This window comes from Periplaneta americana, chromosome 16 (genome assembly GCF_040183065.1).
Source record: "Periplaneta americana isolate PAMFEO1 chromosome 16, P.americana_PAMFEO1_priV1, whole genome shotgun sequence".
Classification (NCBI taxonomy): Eukaryota; Metazoa; Arthropoda; class Insecta; order Blattodea; family Blattidae; genus Periplaneta; species Periplaneta americana.
In genome coordinates this window covers 41,220,186-41,234,850 of record NC_091132.1, presented here as the reverse complement: position 1 = coordinate 41,234,850, position 14,665 = coordinate 41,220,186, and the positions used below count along the sequence as shown (strand labels likewise).

Genomic DNA, 14,665 nt, shown 5'->3' with positions numbered 1-14,665 from the left:
ACGTGGAACACTATTTCAAGGCTGTGATTGGGCACGAGTTGGAATTCCACTTGAAATGATTACCTGGTTTGTTTTCCCCTCACCCTTCACAACTGTATGACGAATGTCAGGTAATGTCGAGGCAAGTAATCAGAATCATCTCGCCAAAATACCATTTACTATTACTAGTTCCACTGACATTAACAAGGGAAGGGTTTCGGCTCGAACAGGAATTTTTGGTTAACAATTTGTACAGAGACTTATCTCACAATGGTGATGAAGACCCTAAAAGCATTCATTTGTGTAACTCTCCGTTTGGTTGGTATTGGTCAATACATTCCTTTAAAAATGTACATGAGGATTCTCCATAAAATGCATGAAACAGCATGGAGCAGAGCAATAAACACAACACGCAGAAGCAACACCTGAAGAATCTTCTGAACCACACTCCAGTGCTCAAAAATCAAATGCTACCTGAATTACAGTTTTGAAATCAGAGACTTGTTCGGGATTCACGCAACCAGCTGACTGCCAGGAATACTGAAGCATAGGGCGGTACACTGGAGCAGACAACTGGTTATGAATAACAGAGTGCATTTTCATTATAAACACTGGATTTTCCAAGTTAAGTTCTGGATTCTCAGCAAGAGTCCTTATGCAATCTGTTATCCTCCGAGCATATATTTTGTATTGTCTAAGGAAATAGATATCCAGAGGCTGGATATATTTAGTTTTTTTAGGTGGAATGATCATACATTCCATGTCCTAGGCTTGGAATAATTCATTTATTAAGGTTGTGTCCTTGTGCACATTCAATGACTCACACAACAGTCTACATTTTTGATTAGCTGCATATTTTCAGACAGAACGTTGGAGAAAAATGTTCTTAAATGGGCTTTAGACATTTTACCACTCGCACTAGCTTCTAGGCTAGGCTAGGCTTACGGGTAAGGTGTCCCATCCCCTTTTGTGCAGTGCTCTCCCCACCCCTCAACTTGTACAGTGCTCTAACAGACAAACCACACATTACACAAACGAATGCTTATGGGAGCTTTACAGAAATGTAAATATGGGTCTGTATACAAATTTTGGATACGAAATTCCTTTTCGAACAGAAACCCTTCCCTTGTAAGATAAATGTGCAATTAAATAACAGATTTTGAAGAAATATTACATACAAGGTTGTTTATATTCGATAATCTATAGTTTGCTGGTAATATTTTCTTATTCATAATAAAACGACATACTGGTACAAAAGTAATTTAATTTGTATGTTTTATTGAACTTAAGTTCAAGTTTTAATTAAATCCGCAATTTACTTGAATGAAAGATAATACAGTATTTTTTAACAATGAATGCTGCTGATACAAAACATCTGAAGTGATTGTATACTGATCAATGATATAATGCAATGAAGTCTATTGCATGCACGATTCAAAGCAGAACAAGTTTTTTTCCAGCTCACAAATATATAGTCAGTACCACCCATGAACTGGCATGGTGCCATATTATATTCTTTATCCAGTGACCTTCTAACAGAGCTGGGAAGCGTGACCAGTGCACCATGAAAAATTGCTACAGGGGTTGGAAGTACATTTAACTAACATTCAGCACCATTAACTTTTAATTCATATCATGTATATTAATTTATGCCCATACTGGCCATTCGCTTTTCAAATATTTAAATGGTACACACAATGATAAATGAACAATTCCAAGAACTCGTGTTATTTTAATTGTTAGGAATATTTTTGTTCAATAATAGCAAATTTTTATTGCAAAATTTACATTATTTTACACTATTTATACTCTTCTTTTGCAATGTGACATGAGTTTTCATCTTTTCTAATATTGAAAAACCATTCACTTCGAAACTATAAGATGTTTATTTCACACTTTTGCCAATCAATACAAGCTCTTACTTCCTACCCACATTTTAGCCACTGGCTGTACATTTAGATATGATTTACAAAGTTCTGTGACCAGATAAAGTGCCTGAGTATACACATTTTTTTTCAACTTCTTCATCATCATTATAATCATCACCCTTAAAAGTTTTTTTTTTTTGGTTAGTTTATTCATTCAACATATTATAACACAGAATAAGTCGAAACAAATATCCAAGTTATAAAAAAAACAATAGAAGAGTTTAGATTTTGGTACATTTGAGCCTATTTCTAGGTCTCAAAATGCTCTTTAGTTGACCATCATTGTTTAGGCATTCCCCTATCTCAATGCCCTTCAGATTGGTATCGAAATTCTTTTTATCGGGAAACTGGTTTATTTCATTCTCTGTGCATGATTTAGTCATTCTTTTGATATGCCTGGATATCTTCTTTTATCTTTAGAATCCTTAATTTCTCCCGATCTTCATTTCTTTTTTCTCTTTTCATCCATTTTACATGAACCAAAAAGTATGTGTAAAAATCTAATTTGGGCTGCTTGTAGTTTGGTTTTATATTTGGAATTCAAGATCCAATTTTCACTGTCATACCGTATTTTATATTATGTCATTGTAATTTGTTTGTATGGACATTTGTTTTCCAAAATTCCATTTAGTAATTTCATTTATTTTATTGTAGGCCTGCTTGTGTAATTTTGGGTCTATATACTTTTTTATATCTACTTTGGCCCTTCTTAGATTTATTTCCACACATTCTAATAGCTTTTGTTTTTGCGTGAGAAATTTTCATATTATAATTTTTGGCGATATTGTTTAACTGAAATGCTCCTTTCTCTAGGTTCTTCTGATATAGAGAAAATAACCAAATCACTTGCATATAATAACATTTTGAGTATGCTGAAATTTTTATTCTATGTTGAATAACTAGTTCCTTGTAATCTTATATGATTTTGTTAATATATGTATCTGTCTATGTTAAGAACAGGGAGATTATTGTACTGCGGGACCCTACTGCACGGCATTCACCAACAGCTTATCAGGGTCTGCCTTGTATTTCATACGCGCTTTGTTCCACAGCGTAATAACTTCCCATTAGTATTGGTGATAAACACATTCTTGTCTCACTCCATTAGCTGGGATTGGTTTCTGGGCAGTGTGATTCATTTAATTTCTAATACTGTAGCAATACCAATAAATTCTCTTGTACAGTATCATCAAATCATGAGCTAACAATATCACGAAGACATTGTAAAAATTGTTTACGAAATCTCAAATTCACACTCCATTCCGGGAATATAAATGTTTTTTAATGTTTCATTTCCTTATACTTTTTCCAGTTTCTTCATGATAACTCTCAATCATTCCTTCATTGCAGATAATGTTTGAATTACTATTTCAATTGTTTGCATCCATTACACTGCTATGCCTTGACTGTAAGAACAAGGAAACCTGCCTTAGTGCATCTAAAACGTATCTAAACAGAAAAATTCAAGATGTATTGCTTTATTTTCAGTCTAAATTACTTTGATGGCATTTAATTGTATAAACAAATTATTACACTTATAATTAGTATAACACTTATTACAATAAATGTTAATGATTTTTCTGATTGCTGACTTATCTGGATAATTTCAAATATAACTATAAAATATCTAAATAGAACTGGTTAGTTGGTTGGTTGGTTGTTAATGCTCGGCATGTTGGAGTTCTTCCATTTGCCTTCTTGCTTCCCAGTATCGTAATGACAAATCTGTAGCTCTGTTAAATTTTTTTAAGTTCTTGAGGTGTATTATATCCATTATAAAATTATCTTTGGAGAAAGCTGGGTTTGCAGTGAAAGACCTGCCCTTGGGCAGAACACTAATAAAATGAATGTATCATCTTCTTTACAATCTAAAGAATTAGGAGTAGGCAAAATATTTTATATAGATGGACAGCCAAACAATCATGTCCCGCATATAATCGAACAAGAGCCATAGCTTTCATTTGTGCACATTCTGGAATTAAATTTTTATTGTTTAATAAAATATTTCATTGCTTATTTACAATCTCATGTATTAATTTTTCATGCATTTCTTGTTGGATGATTTTTTTAATTATTAGTTCTGAGGACTGAAACGATAAACATGAATTTGTAATTTATTGAATTATTGCACCCTTCTTTGCTAAGGAATCAGCTATCTCATTACCAAGAATTTTACATTTTCTAGTGTACTCATTATTCCATAAAAGTACAGATTTTTCCCGTTAAAATTTTTGGAATAATCTTGATAATTTAACTCAAATTTGAGAGTTTTATTTGTAGTGTGAATACATTATTATTGTAACGTTTTACACGTCGTAATAATTACAAAAATGTGTTGATAGGAGTTTTCATTCTTGCAGCCTTGTAAGTTGGTCACGTAACTTCAATTTATGCACTAGTTTTCATAATACAGTAATACATAGGCCTACTCTACCATTGTTAAGCAATTTCCCCTCAGTTAAAATGAGTATTTCATTGTGGCTGTTGGGAATCTACGTCCTGCTCCTGATCATTGTGATCAGAGATCCGGCGCCATAAGACATTGGTTAAAGTCCTCATAGGAAAAGAATTTTTTCATGAAATTTCGGCCAGTACCCACTGGTACCCACCCAACATTGTGATGAATTTGGGAATCTACAACAGGTAATGAATGCACATAGAGTGTTAGTTGGGAGACCGGAGGGAAAAAGACCTTTGGGGAGGCCAAGACGTAGATGGGAGGATAACATTAAAATGGATTTGAGGGAGGTGGGATATGATGATAGAGACTGGATTAATCTTGCACAGGATAGGGACCGATGGCTGGCTTATGTGAGGGCGGCAATGAACCTTCAGGTTCCTTAAAAGCCATTTGTAAGTAAGTACAACAGGTAGTGAAATCCAGTTCCACGAGCCAGTTATAATGGCTGAGGGGGGGGGGGGGGATTATCATGCTAACCACACAATACCTTCATTTTGACTGGATGATTGTTCACCCTCTACTGAAGCATATGGGACGTGAGGCCAGCAGTTGGCCCTTCATGGACTGCTGCACTTTGGAATTATTTATTTTGTTGGGGATCTATGTTTAAAGTACAAATAACTTGTTTCATGTAATTATTTTAGGTAGACCTACTGCTAAACTGTAGGAAACAGTGATTAGGAAGCCCAAAAAACTGTAGTCTGTAGTTTTAATAAAGAGCTACAACACAAATTTAAACTTTTTCGATACAAATTCCAAAAACAAAATCTCGTGTTGTGTGTAAGATGTGTGGGTAAGTTTATCAGTGTCAGGCGATGAAACAACATAAGGGCGCTGAATCATTGTTACAAAAAATAATCGAAACTTATAATTTCAAGATAAGCTTGTAGGTCTGGAGGACTTTGTACCGACAACACTAACACGAACTTTGGTAGTGTAAACAGGTGTGGGAAAAATAATGTGTAGCAAAGACTTCAAACTCAGTTGGGTAAGAAAGTAATTGGTATTGATTACAGCATACATCTTACACAATTATAGTTTACAAACCACTGTGGCTTGTCTTCCATATGATATTGAAAGTATTGTGGTGAAAATGTACAAGTTTTTTTTATTTTTACATTTATGCTGTTCGTGTGAATCAACTAAAACAATATTTTTTTGCTTATGTGGAGTATGCAAGACTCTGGAACATGGAAACATCCATTTCTTGTTAGGATCTGCGCTGAAATAAAATCTTACAAATTTCTGCTGGATTGTGCTCTTACTTTCACATGAAAATCCTCCCACTGCTTAAGGAAGATTAACTTATTTAGGGACATGTGTTTTGAGCGTGTACCTTATGTTCATGATTTATCAACTTTAAGTACTACAAATAAACAAAAGCAATAAAAAAAAAAAAAAGATGAAGGGGAATAATACATTAGCCACAGAAGTTTCATGCTATTTTTCTGCATTAAAGACGAAGCTGAGGAAACAACAGGCAAAAATTTCTTACAAAGCAAATTAAAAAAGAAAAGACTGAACCTTTTAGAAGATTCAGGTGGTATCAAAGAGAAATTTCTAGTTGTGATTGAAATGGGAAACTAGCTATACTGCTTTAATACAACTTGTATCAAAATCCTGTAAACACTTTTTATTGAAAACCCTACTCTTTGGGCTACTTCTCTGACACACTTTTATTCAGGCATAATGTGGACCACTATTTCATCGCCTATTTTAGCAACAGTAACAGTATTGCTAGGCCCTCTTTAACACTCAATTCCACTTTTAACAACTGTACCAAGAGAATGCCGCTGCCCATAGAATGACGAAATTATGTAAGATGTAATAAGTATTTTAAGCTTTAGTGCGTAATTCTTCTAACAGATTCTCCAAGCAACTCGTTGCTCAACTGTGTTGTTAAATTGAAAGAGTATTGTATTTTAGAGATGCAATGGCTTCAATCATAATTATTATATTTTAGATAGGGAATAAAGTGTGTTTGTTCTTCCTTAAGACGATACTGGAGACTATTTTTTTCCTTTCTATTTCATTCACTACCAACCTGAATCAAAAAAAAAAAATGAGCTGAGAAAATCCGAAATGAGAATATTGTAGATTTGCGAACAAAAATAAACAAGGAAGAATGTTGTGATCGACATTCACTTGCACTCTTCTTCCACAAAATATAATAGCTGCTTTAATAAGCAAATAATGAACATGAACAAATCAATTAAACAATTTTTGCAAGATGATTATAACTTATTATATGCTAAGTGAGAAGAGGGATACTGAAACATATTTTTCTATTACAATATCCCTAATCATTCAATCAATTTTTTACTACATCACATACTTTCTTTGCGTGAGAAAATAATACTGTACAAAAGTTAAGTACAAACATAAAAAACATGTTTTCTCTCTGTAATCTTATCTTGCACAAAGACGAATCACAAGCTGATTAGTGAATAGTTACGTTTCAGAAACTGTCAAAGTTCAGTTAAATCATAAATGATCAAAAACACAAATAAACAGTACATTATATTTATTAGTATCGTTTATTACAAATGTCAAATTGGAGACAAGTAATAGCATTGCAGAAGGTCGCAGATTCGGTTCTCGATAGACTCATTAATGTTCTTCATTGTTCTAATTCTTCCACCGCACTATGGCCCTGAAGTTTACTCCTCAGGCTCTAACAGACATGAGTACCAGTGCTATTTCTTTGGGCTTGACAGCAAGCAGGTAGGACTGAAACCCATACTGCCATCAATACCGATCATCTGTACAGGTATAATATAAAGTGATGTGAATATATTTGGAGAAAATCCATAAACAATTAGAGAAAATAAGGGAATTTTACTTGAAGCAAATAAGGAGATAGATTTGGAAGTAAACCTCGAAAAAACAAAGTATATGATTATGTCTCGTGACCAGAACATAATACGAAATGGAAATATAAAAATTGGGAATTTATCCTTTGATAAGGCGGAAAAATTCGAGTACTTTGGAGCAACAGTAACAAATATAAATGACACCTGAGAGGAAATTAAACACACAATAAATATAGGAAATGTCGGTTATTATTCGGTTGAGAAGCTTTTGTCATCTAGTCTGCTTTAAAAAAAACTGCAAGTTATAGGCCTAATTTATAAAACAGTTATATTACCAGTTGATCAAGGTTGTGAAACTTTGTCTTTCACTTTCATAGAGGAACAGAGATTAAGGGTGTTCGAGAATAAGGTAATTAGGAAAATATTTGGGGTTAAGAGGGATGAAGATCAGGAGAATGGAGAAAGTTACACAACGCAGAACTGCACACATTGTATTCTTCTTCTAACATAATTAGGAACATTAAATCCAGACATTTGAGATGGACAGGGCATGTAGCATGTATGGGCGAATCCAGAAATGTGTATAGAGTTGGGAGACCTGAGGGAAAAATACCTTTAGGAGGCCGAGACGTAGATGGGAGAATAATATTAAAATGAGGGATGTGGGATATGATGGTAGAGACTGGATTAATCTTGCTCAGGATAGGGACCAATGGCAGGCTTATGTGAGGGTGGCAATGAAGCTCCTGGTTCCTAAAAGCCATTTGTAAGTATTAAGTACAGTATATATAATATCAAATTAATTTTGCAAATCTACTTAACACCAACTTGTGCCTAAAATTTTCGAACTAATTTTTTCAAGTTAAATGTACGTAACAAAATGTATGTTACTTTATACATAATTACTGTAAGTTTAGTTAATTTAAAATTCTGCAGATATGACGTCACTTTTTTTCCAAGGCTGTGTTAGATGATAAGATACCTCCGTTCGTGGCAGTAATTAGTGATTGTTAGAGGACAAATTACTATTCTTAAATTCCATGACAAAGGTCTTCAAGGCATGTTTCAATGACTGCACTAGCACTTTCAATTCTTGGGGGGGGGGGGGGACATACCTGGTTAGGTAACTCTCCTCGCGCCCAACATCACTGTAACTGTTATGGTAGTGAAGTATTCTAATCAAGGCAAATATTTCTAACATTAGAAATCTGTACTGATTGTCATACTGTTCACTTTTCATCTCAAGGAGAAGTTAAGCTACTGAGATTGTTTGATTTTGAAGGAACTACTTCATATTAAAGTTCATTATTTAAAATGAAGAATCAAACGTCAAATTTCACAATGAAATGGAAACGAAAAGTGCTGTTTGCTATCTTTTTTATTCATGTAATTATCTTCCTTCTGCTCCCGTCAGGTTGCAGTGTTGCCAAATATACAAGCACAGGACTAGTATTGGAGAGGTCTCTCATTCCATGACCTATCTAGTTAATTTTATTATTATTATTATTATTATTATTATTATTATTATTATTACTTTTAAGGAACCCAGAGATTCATTGCCGTCCTCCCATAAGCCCGCCATCGGTTCCTATCCTGAGCAAGATAAATCCAGTCTCTACCATCATATCCCACCTCACTCAAATCCATTTTAATATTATACTCCCATCTACGCCTCGGCCTCCTCAAAGGTCATATTGTCCACACCTGTGGAGTAACGGTCAGCGTGTCTGGCTGCGAAACCAGGTGGGCCGGGTTCGAATCCCGGTCGGGGCAAGTTACCTGGTTGAGGTTTTTTCTGGGGTTTTCCCTCAACCCAATACGAGCAAATGCTGGGTAACTTTCGGTGCTGGACCCCGGACTCATTTCACTGGCATTATCACCTTCATTTCATTCAGACGCTAAATAACCTAGATGTTGATACAGCATCGTAAAATAACCCAATAAAATAAAAAAAGGTCTTACTCCCTCCGGTCTCCCAACTAACACTCTACATGCATTTCTGGATTCACCCATACGTGCTACATGCCCTGCCCATCTCAATCTGGATTTCATGTTCCTAATTATGTCAGGTGAAGAATAAAATGCATGCAGTTTTGCGCTGTGTAACTTTCTCCATTCTCCTGTAACTTCATCCTGCTTAGCCCCAAATATTTTCCTAAGAACCTTATTCTCAAACACCCTTAATCTCTGTTCCTCTCTCAAAGTTAAAGTCCAAGTTTCACAACCATACAGAAGCAACGTTGGATGGCTTCTGCAATGGCACTCGAGGCAGACCTACTCGGGAGAAGTTCACCTCAGACCGACAGGGGGGCCTTGGGGGAAGTTGCCGAAGCAGGAATGGTATATGGATTTCTGTTGGCTGTAGGGACTGGTCGTTAGAGAGTCATGTGGTTGGGTTGGTGCACGCAGGGGATCTGTGGCATGCAACTCATTCCATATCGAGGGTTAGCGCATTAGATCTCAACAGGTCGCAGTGATGGGCCATCCATGCCCCCCCCTCACTTAAATTCCATTCCATTCCAATATAACTCTTTTATAAATTTTAACTTTCAGATTTTTTGACAGCAAACTAGATGACAAAAGCTTCTGAACCGAATAATAACAGCCATTTCCCATATTTATCCTAGTTTAATTTCCTCCTGAAAGTCAGCATTCTAGAAGAGATACCTAGCAAATTATAGGCAAAAGCGTTGTTACTACGTCTCCAAGTTTCGAGTCTCTAGGGTAGTATACATTCTTTGAACAGTGTACCTATCAAGTTGATTATGCATTAATTAGCATAATTTACATATTAATTATTCCAAAACTACCATGTCAATCCATATGAAATTTTAAATTATGTTTTCTTCTAGTTTGAAGAATGAGTGTTGAAAATGTTAACTTATTATATGTAAAAATATTCTAGTTACTTACAAATAACTACGAATGAAAATCTGAAATTTTAAGATATGGGTTCCCTTAAGTCTTTGAAAATGTATAACAGGTTCAGTTTTCAGACTGGGTACTAATTAACTTCGCGTTCTAGGCACCATACAGAGGTTCTTTGTACTGCAGTCAATGTGATGGGATTCTAACACGTCCATTAGTTTACATGCAGAGTCACCTTGTATGGAATAATTACAAAAAATGGGCAAGTGAGAAAAATATCACTCACGATAAAGACACTGCATTATGGAGAGAAGTGGCAACAGTGTTATCTTTCTGCGTTGCAACCTATGCTGTTAATGGGAGACAGAAATCACATGGAAGAAACCGGGCTGTGTATAATCTGCAAGGTATGTGAGTCACTGCTCATTGCACTACCGTCATCACATCACTATCACCAACAGTCTGCACACTATCTTAACATTATACTAAAGAGTGAGCAAAAAATATGGAACAATGCTTGTAACTTTCTCATTTCTAATTTTATGAATATTTATACAAAAGTTGTAGGGTATCAAAGAAGGAAATTTTGAACATGTTTTCAAATACTATGTTTTTCATTTATAAAGAATGTGCCAACAAGTCTGTTCTTTTTCGTTTTTTTTTTTAATGAGACCATGTACTTATTTTCCCATTTTTGGATTCTTTAGGTCTCACAATTTTTTTTTTGCCATGTATAAAATACTCTGTTGATGATGATGTATGTGTACTGAATAAAGGGAAATTTTAATCCTTCAGTACATCAATTTGAACAGGCTTTGAATTAAACAATTGCAGACAAAAGCTAATAGAAACAAGTGAATAAAGTTAATAAAAATAATTTAATTACAATGGTCATTTCATACTTTCTTCCTGAAATTAAAGTCAAGTACTCGCCATTAGAAAAAAAAAATCCAGATATTGCTTATGAATATTTGTAAAGCGACACCAATGCTTACTTTCATTTCATAATGAAATAACTCAACACAAATCAGACATCAGTTCCATGTGTGGTGCGTAGTGAGAATGAAGATTCAATACAGATTTTAACAACATATTACCCTTGTAATAGAAGTATGAATAATAATTAGTGAATAACTTTATATCTTTACTGTGTTAACTTTTGAAATTTACCGGTACCTGGCTGACTATTCTTCGGACAATGAAGGATACCACTTCGAAACTGGTCAGCCAGGTAAATTGCAAAAGTTAACATAGTAAAGATATCATAAATTTATTCAGTGATTGCAAGTGTTAAAAGAGTTTATCGAACAATGAATAATAATAATTACGTTCGGAGTGACGGCCCTTGATAGTATAGTAGTGTCACCTGCATTCTAATATTCAGAATGACTCATTAGTATAACGCAACCAGGCCTACTTTAGAAAAAAGTCGTTCCACATCTGTATGTTAATTTATGAGAATAACTACCGGTATGTAGCTAATCTGAATCATTTTAAAAATATAAGAATATTTATTTAGGACTACTTAATATAATAACAAAAATTAAACTATTAGTTGAGAATGTATAAATATTGCATAAAAATAAAGAAGACACTGAAAAGGCATCGTGATTCCTAAATGCATAAATTAATTTCTTTCTTATATGCAAAGGATAATAAAAGCCTAAACTAACCAAATCTAACCTGTCACAGATTCGTATATGCAAGGTGTATAAGCACTAGTTCAGCCGAGAAGGGTATGTAAAAATAATCTTACAGTATAATATTATATGCTTATTCATAATTAATCACTGTATGAAGCAAACTAAATTAAAGATGAAACGTAACCGGTATTTATTGAGTAAAAAAACAACCGATTTTGCAATATTACATCAGTATAAAAAATAGTAAATTCCTTCTGCTCCGAAAATGAGTTGTTTTAACGATAAAATTAATGTTCTGGAGACTGGAATTATTTAACCTGCACCGCTCAATCTGAAGCATTATTGTAAATAACAGTATGAACCTATTCAATGATTAATGAAACTGCTTCCTTTCCGGCTTGCTTTATGCTCTTGCTTAGATTAGATTTTAATAAAAGAAAAATTGAAATGTCCTTAGTCTTTTAATGAAAACTGAGAAAATGCAACCACTTCGCCAGTTTAGCATATTTCAACTTTGTGAACTGCATTGATTTCATAGGAGAGAAAATGTACAAATTAACCATTTATAAGTTACTACAGGTATACTTCGTAAAAATATTAATTTAGGCGTAGTGGGCATTCTTTCAAACCATAGGTGATTTTGCACGTGCAAAACTATGTAATAATTTATTTTGTTTTATTTATTGGATTCCATATATATTAACGTCAGCATTGTATCTTTGAGATGTGGAATAAATATAAAAGAAATTGTGCAAAAATATATAACAGTCCTACTTATATAAACTGTAGTAGAAAGAGTAAATAGTAAATTCGGCATTTCTGTACAATTCGTCAGCTGAGTAGAAGATATGTGGAGAAATAATTATTTCTCTTTTAGGGAAACTGTTTCTCTTTAGCCCTTCAAAGCTTTCAGATAATTAGGCAGTGTATTGAAGACTGTAATACATTGACAGGCTTACCAAACTCCTTTTATAGGACACTTTAGACTATCAAACGGAAGATGAAGATCTGATTTCTCTTTTGTATTAAAATTGTTACTAATTTGAGTACCGGTAATTATATAACACCTGGCTACGCTTCTCAGGTTATAAAACTTTTCAATAAGTATAGTAGGATCTACCATAATACTATTCCCATAAACTGAAATGTGGGAGTGTCACAGATGTTCTACTTCATAAGCTGTACTTCAATATGTTCATCGCTAAAATCAGCAATGCAATTACGTATGCCTACGAATAATGTATGGTACACCACTATTATTGGACATTTTCAAATAAATTCATTATAACCTGACAAGTTAAAAGTATTTTTTTTAACTTAAATTTGTATTAAAACATATTACTTACAAGATAAGATCTGATTAGTGGTAAAAACTTCTACATTCATTTTGAGGTACCTTGATTTTAACAAGGAAACAAGTAACAAGTAAAATAAAAAAAATACCTGGTTCAGGTGCGCCTTCATTCTCTAATTTCTGCAGAAATCTCGTCCTCAGATCTTCAATTTGTTGTGTTGTGGGTTCCATGTTATTTACGAAAAATATTCCCTCAAAAATGACGTCGGGTAATGTCCTTCAAGAATGTGTATAATGTATAAAAAGATTAATGAGAGGTTTATGTAATTAAATGATCCTGCATAATCTTGGCGCCCGGCAATCTGTTGATGACAGTTTTATTAAACTTGCATGTTGTAACTTTCGAGATTGATCGTGGGCATTCCTCTCACAACACTAATAACACACAATTCTTCTATCCTACGCATACGCCTACCACCCACGATAATGAACTGACCTACAGATCTAAAATGTCAAAGTCTAAAATCATTCTTGCGCCATGCTTGAACTTTGCACGATTTTTTTTACCTGTGTTTATTCAGAAATGTTGTTATAGACCTTCACGATTATCGCTTAGCACAGTAGATAATGGAGCAGATATATTTTGAGTTTTAAAGGTATTTTGTTTCTCGTATTGACAACATTGTTTGTTACCATGCAAGGCGGTATATTCAAAATATTAAAATGAGAAGTCATGTGCACTCCTATGAAATTATAGACGTGCGCTAACCCATTTTATCTGGAGGTTCTGTTAAAACGGTTAATAAATAAAGTACTGTCGATCTGCTCCAGACTAGCAAGTTATGAATGTCCATTCGGCAACTATTTCGAAATATAATCGCTAATATTTTTAATTTACTGTACTGTAGTGTGAACTTTCAAGTTCGCCTATTTTAGCGGTTCAGTTTTATGACATTTTGTTTAAACTTATTTAAATCTACCATTCTGAAAATTAGAATAGTCTGGCTACAGTATAAAGATGTAAATGTATATTGTGGTCTGTCTTAATAACGTGCAGTACTAACAGGGGATTGGGAATATTTTGTGACCATTACAAAAATGTTTAATTTTGAACGATTTTTTAACATTTGTAATCAACAAATAAATATAGGCCTACTATAACAAAAGAGAAAAATTGAAATGTCATTATATATTTTCGAACAATTTTTTTCTCTCTTGTACGGAGGAGAGACCTGAAGGCTTGCACTGCAGCAATTACTTCAACAACTGAAGAATCGTTTATGCTCGTAATTGAATTAATCTACTTGATATGTATTGTATAATTTTGTATAGCTCAACTAAAATATGCTTGTAAATTTAAAATTAACCTACTTGCAATGTAGTGCATATTATTGTACAGCTCAACTAATAAATTGTTTATGCTTGTAAAAAATTTAAAGTATGGTTTATTTAACAATGCTTACAACAAGGTTATATCAGCATTGCCAGTGTGCCGGAATTCTGTCCCACAGTTCTTTTACATGCCAGTAAATCTAATGACATGTGCTTAAATGTCATCAACTTGGGCTGGGATTGAACCCACAACCTCAGGCACACAAGGCTGCACCACCCAGGCCAGCTTTGTTTGTGAATTGAAGTAATTTGCATGATATGCATTACCTATTTTTGTTTATCTCAAT

At 34.0% G+C, this 14,665-nt stretch overlaps 1 protein-coding gene across 1 annotated transcript in view; it reads right to left on the bottom strand.

Moving 5' to 3' along the window:
- The window catches only part of LOC138692251 (motile sperm domain-containing protein 2-like), a 30,942-nt gene extending 17,359 nt beyond the window's left edge, over positions 1–13,583 (bottom strand). Inside the window, exon 1 of the mRNA XM_069815401.1 lies at positions 13,136–13,583. Within this exon, the coding sequence (XP_069671502.1) occupies positions 13,136–13,217 (82 nt within the window). The 5' untranslated portion in view covers positions 13,218–13,583. The remainder of the gene's footprint in view (positions 1–13,135) is intronic.
- Between the last annotated feature and the right edge of the window lie 1,082 nt (positions 13,584–14,665).